General features: G+C 43.4%; 1 protein-coding gene across 1 annotated transcript; it reads left to right on the top strand.

Moving 5' to 3' along the window:
* The first annotated feature begins 6,154 nt into the window (after positions 1–6,154).
* LOC127339750 (uncharacterized) lies at positions 6,155–6,697 on the top strand. Its single transcript, XM_051365565.1, has one exon. The coding sequence runs from the start codon at positions 6,155–6,157 to the stop codon at positions 6,695–6,697; it is 543 nt and encodes a 180-aa protein (XP_051221525.1).
* The last annotated feature ends 15,169 nt before the right edge of the window (positions 6,698–21,866 follow it).

The raw sequence follows: 21,866 nt of genomic DNA on the forward strand, positions 1-21,866 counted from the left end.
TAAGGAGAGGTTATTACAGTAGCAATAACTTCCAAGACTCAAAAAAGCAAAAATATTAGAAATAAAACATGGTTTGTCTCCCATAAGCGCTTTTCTTTAACGCCTTTGAGCTAGGCGCAGAAAGGGTGCAAATCAAGTATTGTCAAGAGGTGGTTCATCAACACCATAAGTTTTCCTATAAATAGAGTCATAAGGTGACTTCTTTCTTTTTCTAGGGAAGTGTTCCATACCTCTTTTGAGTGGAAATTGATAACGAATTATTCCATCTCTCATATCAATGATAGCACCGCAGTTCTAAGAAACGGTCTTCCCAAAATAATAGAGCATGAAGCATTGCATTAAATATCCAAAACAACAAAATCAACGGGGACATAATTATTATTCACTTGTATAAGAACATTATAAACTCTCCCCAAAGCTTTCTTTGCAGCAACATCAACAAGAAGAACATCCAAATAACATTTTTCTAACGGTGGCAAGTCAAGCATATCATAAACTCTTTTAGGCATAACAGAAATACTTGCACCAAGATCACATAAAGCATTACAATCAAATTCTTCTACTCTCATCTTAATAATAGGTTTCCAACCATCTTCTAACTTTTTAGGAATTGAAGCCTCATGTTTCAACTTCTCTTCCCACATTTTCAAAATAGCACTAGCAATATGCTTTGTAAGAGCAACATTTTGTTCACTAGCATTGGGAGTTTCAGCGAGCTTTTGCAAGAACTTTATAACTCCAGTAATGGTACAACTTTCAAAATCAAAATCATTGCTATCAAAAATAAAAGGACAATTATCTCCCACACCTCTAAAAATTTCAGCACGCTTATCGGGAACAGTTTTAATGCGTTTATACACTTTTCTATGTGGAGTTGGGAATTTTCCTACATTTTCGACTTTGCTAGTAGTAGTAGGAGGTTTGATAGCATTCAAAGGTTCAGTATTACTATTGGTGGTGATTGTGTAAACCTTGGCTAAATTATTTTCTCTAGCCATCTCATCTTCTCTTTCCCACCTAGCATGCAATTCAGTTAACAACCTCATATTGTCATCAATTCTAACTTGAATAGAATTTGCTTGAGCAAAAGTTTTATTCTCAGTATTATCACGAGGAACAACCTTTAATTTAAGAAGATCAACATCAAGAACAAGGCTATCCACTTTAGAAACAAGAGCATCTATTTTGCTAAACTTTTCCTCCACAGATTTATTAAAAGTAGTTTGTTTACTAATAAAATATTTGAGCATACCCTCAAGTTCAGAGGGAGCACTCCTATTGATGTTATAAGAATTACCATAAGAGTTACTAAAACCACTTCCATTGTTGGGAGGATACGGCCTATAATTATTGCTACCAAAATTATTCCTATAGGCATTATTATTAAAATTGTTGCTCTTAATAAAATTATCATCTACATTTTCTTCTTGAGCAACCAAATAGGCCAAAGGAACATTGTTTGGATCCATAGGAGCGTTATTATTTGCAAGCATAGACATAATAGCATCAATCTTATCACTCAAAGTAGAAGTTTCCTCAACAGAATTTACCTTTTTACCTTGTGGAGCTCTCTCGGTATGCCACTCCGAATAATTTACGATCATATTGTCCAGAAGTTTTGTAGCCTCCCCAAGGGTCATAGACATAAAAGTGCCTCCAGCAGCTGAATCCAATAAGTTCCTTGAAGAAAAATTTAGTCCTGCATAGAAGGTTTGAATAATCATCCAAGTAGTCAGTTCATGAGTGGGACAATTTTTAACCAAAGATTTCATTCTTTCCCAAGCTTGGAAAACATGCTCAGTATCAAATTGTCTAAATTGCATAATATCACTTCTCAAAGATATAATTTTAGCAGGAGGATAATATTTTCCAATAAAACCATCTTTGCATTTAACCCAATAATCAATACTATTTCTAGGCAAAGATAGCAGCCACTCCTTAACTCTACCTCTTAATGAGAAAGGAAACAATTTCAACTTAATAATATCACCATCTACATCCTTATATTTTTGCATCTCACATAGCTCAACAAAATTGTTGAGGTGAGAAGCAGCATCATCAGTACTAACACCAGAAAATTGCTCTTTCATAACAAGGTTCAACAAGGCAGGCTTAATCTCATAAAAAGCTGCTTCAGGAGTAGGTGGAGCAATGGGTGTGCAAATAAAATCATTGTTGTTGGTGCTAGTAAAATCACACAACTTAGTATTCTCAGGAGTAGCCATTTAATATAAATAATGCAAGCAACATAAATAAAAGTTATACTATTTTTTTGGATTTTCGATATAAAATGGAAACAAGATAAAAATAAAATATGCAAGCAAAACAATAACAAAGTAAAAGAGTTGAGAGTGAGAGACTCCCCTCGCAGAAGAGATGCTTTTGTCCCTGGCAACGACGCCAGAAAAATTCTTTGCTGAGCGCGGAGTTGATGAAGAAGAATTTATGCGCAACATTGAGTGGAACCCCAAGAGGAAGGTATGATGAGCACAGCAGTAAGTTTCCCTCAGTAAGAAACTAAGGTTTATCGACCACTAGGAGAAAAACGTTCTCTCCCGAGGTGTTGCGACCCAACTCGTGGCAAGGCGCACTAGCGGCATCAGCAGCAACGTGGAGATCTGCACACAAACAACCAAATACTTTGTCCCCAACTTTCAGTGAGGTTGTCAAGCTCACTGGTTTGACTGAAAACAAAGGATTAAACGAACCGTGTGGAAGAAGAATTATTTGCAGAGAACAGAACAAAAAAATGTTGTAGAAGATTGCAATTAAAAAAAGAAGGACCGGGGTCCACAGTTCACTAGAGGTGCCTCCCCAATAAAATAAATATGCTGGTAAACAAACTACAGATGGGCAATCGATAAACATAGATTCTACGCTAATGGTTGATGTAGAGTACATGCTATGAAAGTATGCGGGCATTACAACAATATACATAGACCGTAATCCAACTGCATCTATGACTAATAATCCACCTTCAGGATTGCATCTGCGACACCCTCCAGTATTAAGTTGCAAGCAACGGACTATCGCTTTAAGCAATGTGTGTAAAGTAAACGATGAAACTACTCTTGAATAGAACACTGCTATTTTCTCCCTAGTAGCAACAACACATCTACAACCACAACCGTAGAGAACAAGGTCATTTCCCATGGTTAAATAGAAGCATGAACCCACTATCGAGCATAACTACTCCCTCTTGGAGTCGCTAGCATCTACTTGGCCAGAGCATCTACTAGAAACGGAGAGCATGCAAGATCATAATAACATAATACATAATCTCAACCAAAGCAATCTCTCTATAAATCGGATCCACATCAAACCAACATGTAGCAATTACAAATAGATGATCTTGATCATGTTAGGTAGCTCACAAGATCTATACATGAAGCACAACAAGGATAGGACAGCCATCTAGCTACTGCTATGGACCCATGGTCCCATGGAGAACTACTCACGCATCACCTCAGATGAAGACATGTCGATGTAGAGGCCTCCGGCGGTGATTTCCCTCTCTGGCAGGGTGCCGGGATGGACTGCAGAACCCTCCCGAACTGGGGTTTCGGTTGACGGCGGCGTCGGAACTTTTCGTGGATGGAGGCTCTGGTCTCTGGGGTTTTCCCGATACAAGGAATAAATAGGCGGAAGGGCGGAGAAAACGAGGCAACGAGGCACCAGTACATGGGCCAGGCGCGACCAAGGGTGGGGCCGCGCCTGCCCTATGTACTGCCACGTGGGAGCTCTCCTGCGCGTGTCCTTATGGCTCCGTCTTCGTCCCGGAAAAATAAGACTCTGGGCTTTTGTTTCATCCAATTCCGAGAAACTTTCATGTACAACTTTTCTGAAACAGAAAAACATCAGAAAACAGGAACTGACACCGCGGCACTGCGTTAATAGGTTAATCCCAGAAAATGCTAAAAAAAGTGTGAAAAATGCACATAAAACATATAAGAATTGCAACAAAACAAGCATGGAGCATCAAAAATTATATATATGTTTGGAATGTATCAGTGGTGGGGAATGAAAGAAGAGGAGGTTATGGAAGAAAATAGCCACCACTGGCCTGTTAAAAAAGCCAAGATATTGGATACAGGAGTGGGGGCCAAAATGGCAGCATTGATGAAGGTAGGCGGCTAGCCCAGAAGTCGGGCAGCACGGCCAGGAGTGCAGGCGTTAGGCGAAAACTTCGGAGTCAGCTTACCTCCATTGATGGATAGAGGAAGAAGTCCGTTGAGTCGCTGCCATGCGGGCCTTCGGCCCATTGGGGGGGGGGGGGGGGCACGGGAGGTCATGCACACTATGCGCTCAGACGCATAGGCTCCCCAAATTTGGTGGACCGGTGGGTCGCGCCATTGGAGCGCGCACGATCGTTCCGCCTATCCGCGTGGACCGGTTTGGACGCAACATGACCATTTGGGCCGCGCCGGTGGAAATGCCCTCATATCCGTCTTTAAAAATCGGATCGATATATGGTTTGGGGCACTTTTCGTTCCGAATGGAAGTCGTAAAACACCGTGGCACTGTAAACATTTTAGGGCTTCTATGATTCATAGGATTCGTATACGAATTATGTAGGATTTATATCCCATGGTAATTTTTCCTACACTAGTTGTTTGATTCATAGGAACATATCCTATGGAAACTAATCCTACAGGAATCTTGTAGCGTAAATCCTATAGGAATAAAACATTAGTTCATACCTCATGGAAACTTTCTTTTGCCACAATCAAACACAACTCATCTTCCTATAAAATTCAACTAGCCATGACATCTCAATCCTATGCTTTTTCTATTCCTATGATTTTCCTATCCTATAAATGAAAGGAGGCCTTAAGGGCCACTCTAAATAGGAGCCCGTGGCCGCTATATGTACCGGCCGCTAGGTTATTGGAGGGCTCAAACATGTCACTTTCCCCACTGCCTCTTTGGTGCCTCTGTCGCAATCCGCCACCGCAACCTCTAGATCTACCACCCCGCAATGCGATGAGTCCGGGGCACTGTTCAATCGTATCGAGGCGTGGTGCACTCTTTGACATGTTGGAGACTGAGAGGAAACACAACGCCAGCTGTTGGACCAACAAGGGTCTAGAACCGCCACCAGCCCTCCACATCGGCACCCACAACACGGAGGGGGGGGGGGGGGGGGGGCTTACACGGTGCCACTCGCTAGGCTCCCCCTCCCCATGCCGTCCTCTAGCAATGAAGGTATGGTCTCCACCGAGTAGGACGCACAATCCACCAACAAGGGAGATGGTCTCCACCGAGTAGGACACATGGTCCAACGACGAGGAGTCAGGGAGCTATGTCGTCCCCGAGGACTTCGTCGACCACTCGTTCGACGAGGAGAGTGATGGCGAGATTGTTGTAGTGGTCTTGCTGCACGGAGGCCACATAAGCGAAGAAACGGCGCAAGGAACACCAACTCAATGACCTGCTTTTCTAGGAGGGTGTCGCTACAGAGAAGTTTTTGGCTCACTTGGAGCACCAACGAGGGAAGGAAAAGATGCATAACTTCGTCGACCTCGCCTCCGACGGCGAGTGAAGATTTTCAATCGCGCCGCCACCACGAACATAGGTCCGGTGAGGTATCCCGGAGGCGCATTTTGGTATTTAGGGTTAGGCGGTGATGAATTTAGTGTTAGATTTTGGATAATCCAGTTGTTATTATCAATGTATGTATGTTTAATCTATGTTGTATGAACTGTGATCATGCTGCCAATGTTGAATTTTGCCGCGAAAGTTTTTTTTAAATTATGCGGGTTCGTACTTCGGTTTCTTTAGGTGCAATTTATATGTGTTTTAAATGCGGGTATTTTAAGGTGTCTCCTAGAGATGCTGTAAAGCCCAGATTTCTCGACCGGGCCAAGCTTGGAAAGTTGTTGGGCCATGCAGTTCGCTCGGAACGAACCAATTGGTCGGACCCGCTCAAAGGAAAAAGAAAAGAAACTGATCGTCTGATCGTCTCGGAGCTCAGCTCGGATTCGACATGGACTCCGTTTCGATTTTCGAATACGAATAGCGTCGCACGCGCCATCCCAATCCATATATAGGTTTTTGTGTTGCCTCGAAGCAGCGAGCTCTTTCCAGAAATCAACTTCCAATCTACAGACCCGAATCGACCCCAAGAAGGAAACTGGTGTCGCCGGCGGCCGCCATGGACGCCGAAAAGTTCGAGTCGCTGCTGGAGAGCATGCTCCAACTGCGCCTGGATTCTCCGCAAGATAGCGATGGGGTTACCGGCGTCACCGATCAACTAGCTGCGGCTGTCGCTGCACAACCCGCTGCCGCGGCAGAGAACAGCCGTGCAGATCAATCGGCGGGTGAATGGGCAGAGCTCCTCGTGAGCCAAATGGTGAGCGCCACGTCCATGGACGACGGCCGGTGCCGCGCCGCCAGGATCCTCGAGGCATTCGGAGGCAGCGTCTGCTCTCGCGCCGCGCAGGTATCCAGAGAAAAGGACCAGCTGTTGGGAGCCGCCAAGGAGCAGACCTCCATCCTGAAGAGGGCGGTAATAGCGCAGCACCGGCGGCGCCTGGAGGACGAGGAGAAATGCAGGGAACTCCGGGGCCAGGTCGTCCAGTACAGGGAGAAGATCAAGCGGCTAGAGGCGGACAATTACGTGCTGTCCATGCACCTCAGGAACGCAGGGCCGGGCGGGGGCTCCATGCCGGGGAACTTCCACCCGGAAGTTTTCTGAACAAATTAAGCATACGGTTACGGTAGGAAGTGCATCGAAACCGATTATTAGCAGGTTAATTCTTATGGCGCGAGCATATCCCTTCCTCGGTTCAGGGTACCGGTCTCACGCTTATTGGCAGGTTGATTCCATGGCGTGAGAATATATCATCCTCTGTTCAGGTTAACTGTATCCAACATGATGATTTTTTTTTTTCAAAGTGAGGCGTGTTTGGCAGCGCTAAAGCCTGTCAATCGGGATGAATTGGTTTCAGTTCTAGTGCAAGTTTTGTTGATGAACTACTAGTTCCATCTAGGTAGAGTAAAAGTCCCTACAACATGTCAACATCATTGGGTTGGCGATGGGCAAACCTCGGTGATTTGCAGTGGAGATTGTCTGTTTATCCGCGAGTAGTTTGCTTCATATGTCTTACTTAGCTGCTAAACCTCGAATATAAGATTTGGATGGAGGTAAGTAATTCTGCGGATGAATTGAAGAGTGAAATAGTTAGTATCGACGGCTCAACCCGCCCCACGTGAATGTTAGCAGGCCTGATATTTTAGCGTTGAAAATCTGGAAATAGCAAAAAAATCAAATCAAATGCATGTGAAATAGAACACCGAAATACATTTATGTTGCCTAATATTCCACCACCGACAAGTATTTCAAATATGCTTGGAAACTGGTTAGTCTTAAGGCACAAATTCGGATAGATGGTTGTGCTTTATGATGGGATATCACTTTTGCTTCGGTGTCCCTCCTTGGTTCAAACTTTGGTTCAACTTTGGTGAACTGAATCACATATACGGCCAAGATCTCTTCATACTTCTTCGTAACTGGAGGCGCATTAATTAAAAATGAATAAGAAGACATAAATAGAAGCCCTAGAGTAGCTCGTACTGTCTATTTAAGTTTATATTATTCAGTAGTCAGACGCGCAGCCAACGGTGTACGCTGAAAACTGAAACTTCCGTGGATAAAATATTCCATCGGCCACATCGACTTTTAGAAACATTAAGTACACCTAGTATATTTATACGAGGGTATATATGGATTGATATGGGTTTTTGCGGGCTAAACCAAGAAGGTACCGGGGAAAACTTACCCTTCAAATTTTGGTGAGGGGGGGACACGAAGCATGTCTCATGGGATATTGGAAGTTAGCACAATAACTTTGTTTTTAACAGCAAATAAGTTTGCAATTTTTTTTGCAGGTTATTTATATGTTCACTCATTTGAACTGTCCATACATCTGTGTACGGATGAGCGAACTACAATGGGCTCTAGGGGCAGCTATCTAGAGACGTTTGCACAGGCTATCTTCAACGGTTATAATTGGCGGTCTAGTATAGGATTAGCAATGCATAAGTGTTTGATGTAATCTTATTGTATTGACCTTTGATTTGTTCTTGCTCTTAAGGGCATACTTTGCTGAATTCAACAAGGCAATGAATGAATGATTGTGCGCATCAAATGGTACAGTTATTTCACTAATCTCGTTTTCTTTTATGAGCGGCTCATATAGGAGCACACTGAGAACTGAGCTCTAGCTCAGTGGCAAGGCAAGCGAGTGCGCAGCCAACCCACCCAGGTTCGAATCCCCATGCGCGGTAATTTCGCAGTAGGGGCGAATAAACTGGGAAAGTCTCATCCTACCTAATAACGTATAGCCAAGGGAGGGATCATTCCCCCGATGGTCAACGTTTTTATATAAGAGCACACCGGCGCTCCGGATCTGGGCATGGGCTATGGAGGCAGCTGTCCAACTAAGTTTGGATAAAACTTTTGACATATGCATGCCATGTTATGGTCCCATTAATATGTCTTTCTCTCAAAAGCTGATTTGATTTTTCTCTTTCTCTCTCACATTTTCACTCAGTTTTCACTTTATGGCTGAATAGGCTGCCTGCCTCCTGATGAAGAGGTTGTCTCCTTATCCGAATCTAATTTGGACCACCCGAACCAAGATAAAGCTGCGAGGCAACACCCCTGAAGCTATGCATTGGCCATGCCCTCAAAAGACGTCTGCACTAAACAATACTACTATGTAATGTATTTCACCGCCTAAATACTATGCAAATGCAGTATGTTCACCTTTTCTTCTATTAATAGCTAGCTTAGTGATTCACATAGTAGTAAAGTCGGCAAATGGAGAAGAGTCTCGTAACTATCTCATATTCGAATAATTCCCTCATTACTCCAACAAAAACATACCATATCTGCAGTTTTGATCATGCCATCAACCGTCGCCCCCATGAACCAATCGCTACCTTGATTTGTGTACTCATCAAATTACAGGCATGTCAAGCATACAAATCGAGGATTCCATTCACAATACCTGCCAACATACATTCGAGTAGGTACAAATCTTGTTGGTTTCTTTACAAACACGCTGTGTGATCTATATATAAACGGAAGGAACTTAGCATTGACATACTCATATAGTCATATGCATTTTGTCTCATTCACTTACACTGAAAACTTCTGGAACTCCTGGCTAGTGATTTGGAAAAATGGTATAAAACTTTCCTATATCCGTATAATTTTGTGTCATTAGCATGATGACATTAAGAATTAGAGATGGAAATGGAATCACATAAGATCTATCTCTAGACCACTAGAATATACAAGATACATATATTACTTCCTCTGCTTACTAATATAAGACATTTTGTCAAGCTAATCTAGCTTGGCAAAACAGCTTATATGAACGGAGGGAGTACCATATAAGAGAGTTTCTTGCTTGTACCTCATTGTGCAGCTTTTTTTTTCCAACTGGGACTTTTTTCCCCTTTCCATTATAAGCATAACGGAAATACAACTGTTCAGATCCCACATCAAAACAGAAACAAAATGAAGGGAAAGAGACAGAACATGCCCAACAAAGGAAAACAGATTGGTAGGAAAACCCGTCGCTTGATCTCGATATCGAAAACTAAGCTACGGAAACCTACCCTACACTACATAGGTTCAAAGGGATACCATACTAATCCAGCATACAAACAGCAAAAGCAACCGGCCGAAGCATAAACTCAATCTATCAACTTCTGCAAACACTCAGCAGAAACAACATGGATAATCAGTTTCCGCCATTTGTTATCATCAGCATCCTATGTCTTGCGGTTGGAGTCGTCGGAGCCGTCACGGGGGCCGCACTGGAGTGAAGTGCAGACGCCCGCTAGAGCATTTGGTCCGCTCCCAGCTTGATCTTCCCCCTGTCTTCGCGCCCGAACAGACCTACCCATTAATGTAGCAGCGAACAGATCATAGCAATTGTTACCAAAGGGGAACGGACAATAACTTTCTCGAAATTAATCTTATTCCTAACATTCCAAATCCCCCAACAAATGGCAGCAAGCAGCAACATATGAAATTTTCTCCCTCGAGGATAAAACCGATAAAACCATGCCACACTTTGCCATAAAGAAGAGGGACACATTAAGGTTCCAAAGATCTCTCCCAGGTTGCCCCAGACCACCTTGGCATTAGAGCATTCAAAAAATAAATGAGCCATAGTCTCTTCCTAGTAACAAAAGGAACAGAGAGAAGAATCACCCCACTTTCGCTTTTAAAGATTATCACTAGTTAATATAGCATTTTGAAAGAGCTACCACAAGGAAATTTTAATTTTCAAAGGGATTTTTGCTTTCCAAATCCACTTATTATGGGGTCCAGCTAAGTTTTTCTCTAAATGTTGATACATCGACTTGGTGGAGAAACAACCATTAGCACTCAAACTCCAGGAAACTATATCCGAATTTAAGGAGGTAGGATGTCTAAAAGCATAGGTTTTAATACGCTCCCACTGAGATATCATGTCAGGTAACATTCTTCTCCGGAAAGGAACATCCAAATTACAACTCATGGCTCTCTCAAACGTCCAATCTTGGCCTTGACAAATGTCAAAAAGAGCTGGGAATGATTCACATAAAGGAGTATCACCAAGCGAGGGGTCCATCCAGAATCTCACAAGGTTACCCTTTTGCAACAAAACTTTTCTTCCGGCAAAATAGAAATCTCTCACTTTCATCAGATTTTTCCACCCAGGGAAATCATGCACTCTCTGCCTAACCGAGGCGACGGATTTATTTCTAAGGTATTTGGCTTTAACGATTTTCAGCCACAAACCATTTTGTGTCTCTAATTTCCACCACCACTTGCATAGGAGATTGATGGTTTGCTTCCTAAGGTCCTTGACATCCAGACCCCCTTTCTTTTTAGAGCGGCAAACTTTCGTCCATTTAAGCAAATGATATTTTCTTTTTTTCTTCTTACCGGCCCAAAAGAAACTTCTCCTACGTTTGTCAATTTTTCCCACAAATTTCTTGTTCATCAAGAACATCGACATATAAAAATAGGGAACACCGGATAAACTTGAATCCAGTAGGACCAGACGCCCTCTAGAGGTTGCCGAGTCACCGATCCAGGAATCGACCTTTTTAAGCATCTTAGCATCTAGGAAGTCCCAGTCAATATTTTTTAGATTGAAAAAAGTGACTGGCATGCCCAGATATTTCATGGGCAATTGCCCCACATGACAATTGAACAAATCAGAGTAAAACCTTGTTGTATCATTGTCTGCGTTAATTGAAAAAATTTCACTTTTAATGAAATTTATCTTTAAACCCGACATTAGCTCAAACATGTATAGCAACAACTTAACGTTCATAGCATTCTCAGGATTATGCGGCAAACATAAGACCGTGTCATCCGCATATTGAAGAATAGCCACACCGTTCTCAACAAGATCAGGGGCCAAACCACTACAAACCATTTCGCTGCGCTTGTAAAACCATTTTCGTTAAAGATTCTCCAACCATATTGAACAAAAAGGGAGCCATGGGATCACCTTGACGCACCCCTTTAGCACTCTGAAAATAGGGACCCATTGTGCAGCTAGCCATAGCAAACTGCAGGTGTGCAGCTGATTAACAAACCGAGACATTTTTCATCCTTCCGGACCTGTGCCTGACAAAGAATGCAGCTAGCAAGCTCTTCGTGCGGACGGGAGCCTTTTGGATTTGGCGCCCTCTTGGGTTATCGAGAGAACTGAATGATGACAAATGCCTTGTACCAGGCTGATCCTAAAAATGCAAATCAGCAACCTCAGTATATAATCAAGAATTCAGTTTGGCATTAATGTTAAGCACATATTTCACCATATTGTAGATTACCTTCATGCCAATGTTACGAGTAACAATGTCCGAGCTGGTCACATTCGACTGTGTACGCTTTGGCAAGGGAGAGGCAGACGATTCCTTACCTGAAAAGTAAGTTGTTTCAGATGAAATGCTTGCTGCCTGTACATACAGATATATACAAGGCAAAGATCTGCCACTGTGGTACTCCTGGTTCCAATCATCAAACTGAATCACACAACTGGGATGCTATAAGCAATCAAATAAATTAAGTACCTATAAGGTTGAACCCATCACTGGATGTAGGTTTAGAACTTTTTGTTTCTCCGTGGCTGCAAAAAGCAGATCACAGCAAATCAATGCTATATTTCGCAAGAATGGTGCAAAATAGAGGTAGCATACTTACCCAAATTCAGATTGTCGTTCTCCATTGGTTTTGGAGTTCTTCTCTGAAGCCTAGTGCCAGAAAAGAGTTTTCTCTGACGAGGAAAACATTTGCCTCAGTATACTAAGTGCTTAGTATAAAATTTCCAAATGTGCGCACAGAAACGTACCTGAGGGATAAGGTTTGGGCCGTAAGTCGAACTCAGCATCAGTCTGCATCTCGAAAAAGGTCTGCATCCTTTTGTTTCCTGAAACTGGAACAAAGAAAAATTAACAAGTTAAATTAGGCGCTAATCATTTCTTGGGCTGCGAATTACATCTTTGTATCACACGTTCTTACCTGGTATGTAATGTTTGTGGTGCCTCTTGGCGGTTCCGATCATCTGCTGCTGCCTAAGGCCTTCTTTATCCGTGTAGGTTTGGCAGGTCAGGACTTGCTGAACATGGAAAATAAGTGTCACTTGTCACTCCTGTAGCTCTATCAGCACAAATTCCCTTGCTAATATAGTTGGTACCTGGTTCAAGGATGCTACTTTCAGCTCGATAGTTGAGAGCTCTGAAGCCTGTTGTTTAGTTGGGCAAAAAGTGTGTCTTTTTTTTGGACGTTTCGTGATGACCGCTCTTCCTCCGCACTTCACTTGGTTCATGTTTGGTAATGTAGCTGTTGTGTCATTGTGTGGTTGGTGCGTTTGTACTTGCACAGTTTGGTCGTCTGTATCGAGTTTTGGTGTAATTTTGACCCATTGTTTCTTTGCCTACATATATGTTTAAACTGATTGCAAGTAAAAGAAATTGAAGTGTTTGGTTATGTGGAAATCTGTGTTGTTACCTGCTTCGAATATTGTGATCTTTAGAGCATCTCCACTCCGCTCCCTAGCACCTCCTAACCCTAACCCTAACTCGCCGGAGCGGCAGGCCAGTGGACAGGCGGCGGAGTAATGGCGCGCAGCAGGCGAGTCAACACACTGCAGTCCACCGTCGTCTCCTCGACTTCTGCGTGCCATTCCTCGCCGGAGCCGCACGCCTATATATCTCCTCTCTTTTCCCCTTCTTCCTCCTCCACGCACTACCGCCGAAAACGCAAGCACCTCTCCCCTTCTTCTTCCTCCACGCACCACCACCAGATGGGCGAAAGATACCCCGGCGACGGTGCGAAACGGGTTCGGCCGCCGTTCCCTCCATGACTGGGAGGCACGCCGATGGTGCTCCGGTGATGGCGCCAGAAAATCTTGGAGGCCGTTGTTGTGGAAGCGGTTGGGAAACCCCAAGAGGAAGGTGTGATGAGCATAACAACAAGTTTTCTCTCAGTAAGAAACCAATGTTTAATCAACCAGTAGGAGAAATACATAACTTCTGAAGGTGTTGCTAGCTAACTAGTGGCAGGGCGCACTACCGGCGTCAGCAACAACATGGAACCTGCACACAACACAACCAAAGTACTTTGGCCCAACTTATAGTGAGCTGATGTTTGCAGTAACTAAAGAGAACAGAACTTTGTAGTAAGTAACAGAGCAGGATTGCAGTGGTTGAATTTATCAGTGTAAAGAAAAGGACCGAGGTCCACAGTTGACAAGAGGTGTCTCTCTATAAAGATAAATAGCATGTTGGGTGAACAAATTACATCTTGGCAATTGACAGAATATCGACCATACATGACAAGATGATTACTATGAGTTTCGTTTGGGCATTACAGCATAATACATAAACCGTAATCCAACTGCGTCTATGACTAATAATCCACCTTCCGGTTATCGTCCGAACCCCTTCCAGTATTAACTTGTGAGGAACAAATTATCGCATTAAGCAACGTGTGTAAAGTAAATAATATAATTACCCTCGGATAAAACATTGTTATTTTCTCCCTAGTAGCAATGACACATCTACAATCTTAGAGTTTATTGTCACTCTTCCAGAAAACTAGAGACATGAACCTACTATCGAGCATAAATACTCCCTCTTGGAGTCACAAGCATCTACTTGGCCATAGTATTTACTAGCAACAGAAAGCATGCAAGATCACAAATAACATATGACAAGAATATATAATCGACCTCAACATAGTATACAATATTCATCGGATCCCAGTAAACACAACATGTAGCATTATATAAAGATGATCTTGATCATGTAGGGCAACTCACAAGATCTAAACATGAGGCACAAATTGGAGAAAACAACCATCTAGCTACTGCTATGGACCCATAGTCCAGGGATGAACTAATCACGCATCACTTCGGAGGCAAGCATGGCGATATAGATGCCTCCGGCGATGATTTCCCCCTCCCGAGATGGGTTCTGCAATGGCGTACACGACAGAACTTTTCGTTGATGGAGGCTCGGGTGTTCAGGGTTTTCCCGAGATCGTGAATAAATAAGCGGAGGGGTGATGTCGGCGGAGGCCAGGGTGGCCCACACCACCCCTAGGAGGGGTCTAGGGCTAGGCCGCGCCTAGGGCTAGCGTGGCCGCCCTGCTGCCCCCTTCGACTCCCCTCTGGACTTGTCTTCGTTACGGTAAAATATTGACTTCAACTTTTGTTTCGTCCAATTCCGAGAATATTTCCTGTACAACTTTTCTGAAATACAAAATAGCAGAAAACAGGGAACTGACACTGTGGCATCTTGTTAATAGGTTAGTGCCGGAAAATGTATAAAAGTGCAACGAAGTATGAGCAAAACATATATAAGTTGGTGTAAAACAGGCATGGAGCATCAATAATTATAAATACGTTTGAGACGTATCACGCGCCTCCTCTACGAGGCCAACTACCCGGCGCCACCCAATTTCCGCGGGCCCACATCCTGGCCGCTCAGCGTCAGCGGCGTCTACATCCCTCCACCGCTGGTGGGTGCCGCCGCACTCAACAAGGGATTCAAGTGGCCCTCGCCGTCATGTCGGACGAGGAGCGGGCGCTGCTGGAGCACTTCCCTGACAACCACACTGTGTAGGACGTGTTCTTCTGCGACAGGTACGAGTGGGAGCTGTCCTCCTACGAGGGCCCTCTTCCACCACCGGCAAAGAACAACTCGGAAGGCAGGCACCGCTGGTGGAGCGCACATGCCGCACCCTCGCCGCCGTCCTTGACCACGTCTAGGCGGGGAACTCCCCCGTCCTGCACATGCCGCCAAGGACCCCGACGTCATTCTCCCGGCGTCGCAGGAGCCCCTCTTGGATGCCACAGCAGATGGGATCCACGTCGTCATCCTCGGGGTCGACGTTGCGTTCGCGCTCCACGGGCTCTACGCCTCCAGCCAGGCCGCCGCCGACCCAGCTCCACGCATCAAGCCGGAGCCCGTCTCATTGCCGCTCAACCGAGGCAGCGGGATAGTCATCCGCGAGAGGCGGGGGCCGTTTGGTCCGCGTCAAGCGCGAGCCTACGGAAGAAGGAGACCACACCGCCGGGCATTTGCGGAAGCTGAAGAAGGAGCACGTCCACGCTAGCGACCTCTGCCGACGCCGAGGATGACACGATCCTCGAGGCGGTGATGGCACGTTTGCTAAACGACGTCATCCCCGCCGACCTCCAGATGCTTTAGGACACTAAATGCTTGCTTGACCACCAATGATTTTTTTTGTCTTTGGTATATATTGCAGCAACTATCATATTTTTGTATCACTAATGTCATCCAAGAAAAGAAATGGGAGAAAGTTTTGTGTTGAAGTTTTTTGATAGGGAATGGAGGAACACCACACCAAGAGCTATCCAAGAATTGTGAATACCATAAACTTGGGGATGCCCAAGGCACCCCACTGGATCTACAAAAACTCTTGGTATGCAAACCTCTAAACTTTGTTTTTTTAGCAACATAGAATGATCATAGAAACTTGGAGCGTCTTTTTCTAATGTTATGTCTAGTTTTTATTGAAAATAAATAAGACCACCATGATATTTTGCATTCTTAGGAAAATGTTAATGAAACAAACTATCCCATGATTGAAGCCTTGATTAGAGTGGGTTGTATGCTATGAAAAGAAAAGGGAATGAAAGAAAATTGGCTGAAATTCAAAGTTATGCTTCGTGTTGCTAGTTTCAAATGTTTTGATGAATGATAATTTGCTAGTGCCATGTTTAGTGCTACCTTTTGCTCGTATATATGGATGTTTAATACTAAGGAGCCTTGTTTTATAATAAATGATTGGCACTATGGACCCTATGGCATGCTTTTAGATCTTTTTGCTAGCCCAAATTTTCAAACAAGCTAAGATTTGTATCCAAACACCTCAAAACAAACACCAACCATACCTACCTTTGTGGCACTTGCTACTTCAAGTATAGTATGTGTGATATGCCTACAAATACTTCAAAATATCTCTTTTGTGTAGTTTTAAGCTCATGAGAAAGTAAGGCGTGGGGTGATACCACTATGGAAAGTTATGTGTTTAACATATTATGAGTAGGTTGTTAAGTAGGAACCATGATTACATGGGGAAAACTTTCAACATTTCCCTATAAGTTGTTGCCATGTTTAAGATTTTTGTTATGAGTAACCATCTTGTGTGAAATAAAGGGGTTTATCGTGCAAAAAGACTGGAGTATGCATATATGTTAGAAAAAAACATTGGACCACTAATGGAAGCCATGGATGTCCATTTGTCAGTTGTCCTGTCTTCCCGTCATATGGCCCCCAAAAGTTGAGATTACCCAATCTACTTGGAAACTTTGTACACGAAGCATTGAGGTACCCCTTTGTGATACTTGGTTGAAACAATATGCATATGAAGAAGGTCTATGGTAATCCGAAATTGAGTAGCATGAGGTGTGGGTGACGGTGCAAAAGGGAATGAGACATCCAACTTGTAAGAGGTCAAACACATGAACCATATGGCCATGGATGTCCATTTGTCTGTTGTCCTGTCTTCCCGTCATATGGCCCCCAAAAGTTGAGATTACCCAATCTACTTGGAAACTTTGTACACGAAGCATTGAGGTACCCCTTTGTGATACTTGGTTGAAACAATATGCATATGAAGAAGGTCTATGGTAATCCGAAATTGAGTAGCATGAGGTGTGGGTGCCGGTGCAAAAGGGAATGAGACATCCAACTTGTAAGAGGTCAAACACATGAACCATAGAACCTATGCAACAAAAGATGCTTGGAATCCCATCCTTATGATTATCGTTGACATGAACTACATATTTCAAAACTTTATTTTATGCTCCCAACTATCTTTTATTTTATTTGAGGACTAGCACATGTGTTTCCTACTTACTTTCTGTTATCCAAGAATTAAAATTCTGAAAACATATAAAGAAAAGAAAGAAAAGTGTCTTCTAAAAATTCGATAGGTTCATCCAAGTATGCTTTATGGTCTATAATACTTTTCATTTGTTTGAACACAAGACCACTTATTCTTGAACATGTTTGGTAGATTGTAAAATATATCACCTTATAGCTCACTTTATTATTGTTTTTCTTTAAGGATTGAACCTTGTGAACTTTGTGTGACAATGAAAGAAGCAAAGCAACAAACTCCAAAGTTCATGTTAGTTTTGTCACCTTTATGCTCGAGGACGAGCATATGGTAAGCTTGGGAATGTTGATGCATGCAAAATGCATGCATGACCTTTGTAGTTTGTTGACACATATTCCCACATATTTTCAACATATATGATGCTATATCCATGTTTTATATTGATTTTATGGGATTCACCAATGATCCCCTTTATTTTGGTTCTAACTAATGAGTTCGATGCATGGAAAACAAAAAAATTCTATCGTGAACATGAAAAAAAACCAAGATCCAATCTAGGAAGAAGAAAGATCTAATCTACCAAGATCGAAGAAATGATATGTATGTGAGACTAACCCTCGAAGATTCCAAAGCTTACGAGATTAGATCTCGTTGTTGATGTAGTCAATCGTCCTGTGCTGCAATCTGGCAGCACTTCCATACTCGGTCGTGCGTACGGTGTCGATGAAGCCCGTCCTCTCCCCGTTCCAGCGGGCAGAGGAGGTGGTAGATCCCCTCGGAATCCCAGCATCACGACGGCGTGGTGGTGGTGGTGGAGGAGAAAAAGCTGTAGGGCTTCGCCTAAGCCGGAGCAGACTATGGTGTTGGAGAGAGGGCGCGGCCAGAGGATCAAGGGTAAAGGAGGGCTGCATCCCTGCCCCTCCCCTCTTTATATAGGGGGAGGCCATCCAGGGTTTGCTTTGGCCCCTCCTCCAAGCCTATGGCCGGCGGCCCAAAGGTGGAAGGGGGGAAACTTCCCTTCCAAGTTGATCCCCCAAGCCCAAAAGGGGTTGGCTGGCTGGGCCTTGGGGGGCATGTGCCCCTGGTCCATTAGGCTAGGGTGCATCCCCTGAGCCCATGCTAGGCCTCCTAGGGTCGTGGGCCCACTGGTGGGACCCCCGGAACCTTCTAGAACCTTCCTGGTCTTTCACCGGAAAAATCCCGAACTTTTCCGAAACCTAGAAATCAACTTCCCTTATATGAATCTTATTTTACAGACCATTCCGGATCTCCTCGTGATGTCCTGGATCCCATCCAAGACTCCGAACAAACTTCGGTCTCCTTCTCATATTCCGAATCTACTTATGCGATATCGAACCTTAAGCGCGTCACCCTATGGTTCGTGAACTATGCAGACATGATCGAGACTCCTCTCCGACCAATAACCAATAGCAGGACCTGGAGATCCATAATGGCTCACACACATTCAGCGATAACTTAGTGATCGATTGAACCATTAACATACGATACCGATTCCCTTTGTCCCACGATAATTTATTTGTTCGAGGATTGATCATCGGTATCTCCATACCTAGTTCGACCTCGTTACCGACAAATACTATTTACTCGTACTGTGGTATGTCATCTCTTGTGACCCAGTCACATGCTTGCAAGCTAATTAGATGACATTCCACCGAGAGGGCCCAGAGTATATCTATCCGTCATCGGGATGGACAAATTCCACTCTTGATCCATATGCCTGAACTCACACTTTCTGAATACTTAATCCCATCTTTATAACCACCCATTTACGCAATGGTGTTTGATGTAATCAAAGCATCCTTTCGGTGTAAGTGATTTACATGATCTCATGGTCGAAGGATTAGGTAACTATGTATCGAAAGCTTATAGCAAGATGAACTTAATGACTTGATCTTATGCTACGCTTATTTGGGTGTGTGTCCATTATATCATTCACCCAATGACATAACCTTGTTATGAATATCATCCAGTGTTCATGATCACGAAACCATGATCATCTATTATCAACAAGCTAGTTATACAAGAGGCTTTACTAGGGACTCCTTGTTGTTTACATAACACACATGTATCAATGTTTCGGTTAATACAATTATAGCATGGTATGAAAACATTTATCATAAACACAAAGATATAATAATAACCATTTTATTATTGCCTCTTGGACATATCTCCAACAGTCTCCCACTTGCACTAGAGTCAATAATCTAGATTCATTGTAAGGTATCTAACACCCATGGCGTTCTGATGTAGGTCATGCTTTGCCCTAGGGAGAGCATTAGTCAACGGATCTGCAACATTCAGATCTATGTGTACTTTGCAAATCTTTATGTCACCATCTTTGACGTACTCGCGAATCACATGAAAACGTAGCTAGATATGCTTGAGCTTCTTGTGTGACCTTGGTTCTTGTGCATTGGCAATGGCACCCATGTTGTCACAATAAATGACTAATGGGTCCAACGCACTAGGAACCACACAAGGCTCAGTAATGAACATCTTCATCCATATTGCTTCCGATGAAGCCTCTGAAGCCACTATGTATTCAGATTCAGTTGAAAACTTCACCACCGTGCATTGCTTGGCACTCATCCAGCTTACTGCACCACCATTTAATATAAACACGTACCTAGACTGAGACTTGGATTCATCAGGATCAGTGTTCCAACTAGGATCGGTGTAACTGGTTACAATGAGCTCTTGGTCACCTCCATAAAAAAGAAACATACCCTTAGTCCTTTTCAAGTACTTCATGATATTCTTGACCGCTGTCCAGTGTTCCATTCCTGGATCACTCTGATATCTGCTGGTCAAACTAACCGCATGTGGGATATCCGGTCTAGTACACATCATGGCATTAGAGCCTACTGCCGAGGCATAGGGGATCTTGGTCATCCTCTCTCTTTGTTCTGTCGTAGCCGGACCTTGAGTCTTACTCAAGACCTTACCTGGCAACATAGGCAAGAACCCTTTCTTGCTTTCATCCATTCTAAACTTCTTTAGAATCTTGTCCAGGTATGTACTTTGTGAAAGCCCTATTAGGCGTCTTGATCTATCTCTATAAATCTTGATGCCTAAAATGTATGCCGCTTCACCAAGGTCTTTCATTGAAAAACACTTATTCAAATAACCTTTAATACTGCTTAGAAGTTCTATATCATTCCCAATCAATAATATGTCATCTACATATAATATTAGGAATGCTACAGAACTCCCACTCACTTTCTTGTAAATACAGGCATCACCATGAGTCTGTATAAACCCGAAGTCTTTGATCATCTTATCAAAGCATCGGTTCCAACTCCGGGATGCTAGCTTCAGTCCATAAATGGAACGCTGAAGTTTGCATACCTTGTCAGCATTTTTAGGATCGACAAAACCTTTGGGTTGTACCATATACAACTCTTCCTCAATGTCACCATTAAGGAACGCCGTTTTGACATCCATCTGCCAAATCTCATAATCGAAAAATGTAGCTATTGCTAAAAAAATCCTCACAGACTTTAGCTTCGCTACATGTGAGAAAGTCTGATCGTAGTCAACTCCTTGAATTTGTTGGAACCCCTTCGCGACAAGTCAAGCTTTATAGACAGTAATATTACCATCATTGTATGTTTTTGTTTTGAAGATCCATTTATTCTCGACAGCCTTGCGGCTACCAGGTAAGTCTACCAAAGTCCATACTTGGTTATCATACATGGATCCCATTTCGGATTTCATGGCCTCGTGGCATTTGTTGGAATCTGAGCTCATCATTGCTTCCTCATACATCGCAAGGTCTTCATCATTGTTATCCACAATCATGATATTTAGACATGGATCATACCAATCAGGAGTGGTATGAGCCCTCGTCGATCTGCGAGGTTCAGTAGCTTCTTTGTTTGAAGTTTCATGATCATCATCATTTGCTTCCTCTCTTATCGGTGCAGACTGCACAGGAACATCTTCCGGCACTGCGCTACTCTGATCTACGAGAGAAGGTTCAATAACCTCGTCGAGTTATACTTTCCTTCCAGTCACTTCTTTAGTGAGAAACTCCTTCTCAATAAAGGATCCATTCTTGGCAACAAAGATTTTGCCTTCGGATATGTGATAGAAAGTGTACCCAATTGTTTCTTTAGGGTATCCTATGAAGACGCATTTCTCCGCTTTGGGTTCTAGCTTGTCAGGTTGTAACTTCTTTACATAAGCTTCGCAGCTGACGAGGCGGTTCCTCGGCAATGCCTACCATGAGGGGCCTAGGTTTTAGAGAAAGGCGACGATGAAAGTTCCGGGAGCGAGGCGGTACACAACGTACCCAGATTCACGTCCCCGCGGTGGAGGATCGCTACGTCCTGCTAGCAATCCAGTATATGAAAATATGTGTACAGGGGCCGCCATAGGTGGAGTTGTTATGTCTAATCTAGTTCTAAACTGCGGGTTGCAGTGTCTAGGTGTGTCGCATCTATGATTTATGTTT

This window comes from Lolium perenne, chromosome 3 (assembly GCF_019359855.2).
Source record: "Lolium perenne isolate Kyuss_39 chromosome 3, Kyuss_2.0, whole genome shotgun sequence".
Classification (NCBI taxonomy): Eukaryota; Viridiplantae; Streptophyta; class Magnoliopsida; order Poales; family Poaceae; genus Lolium; species Lolium perenne.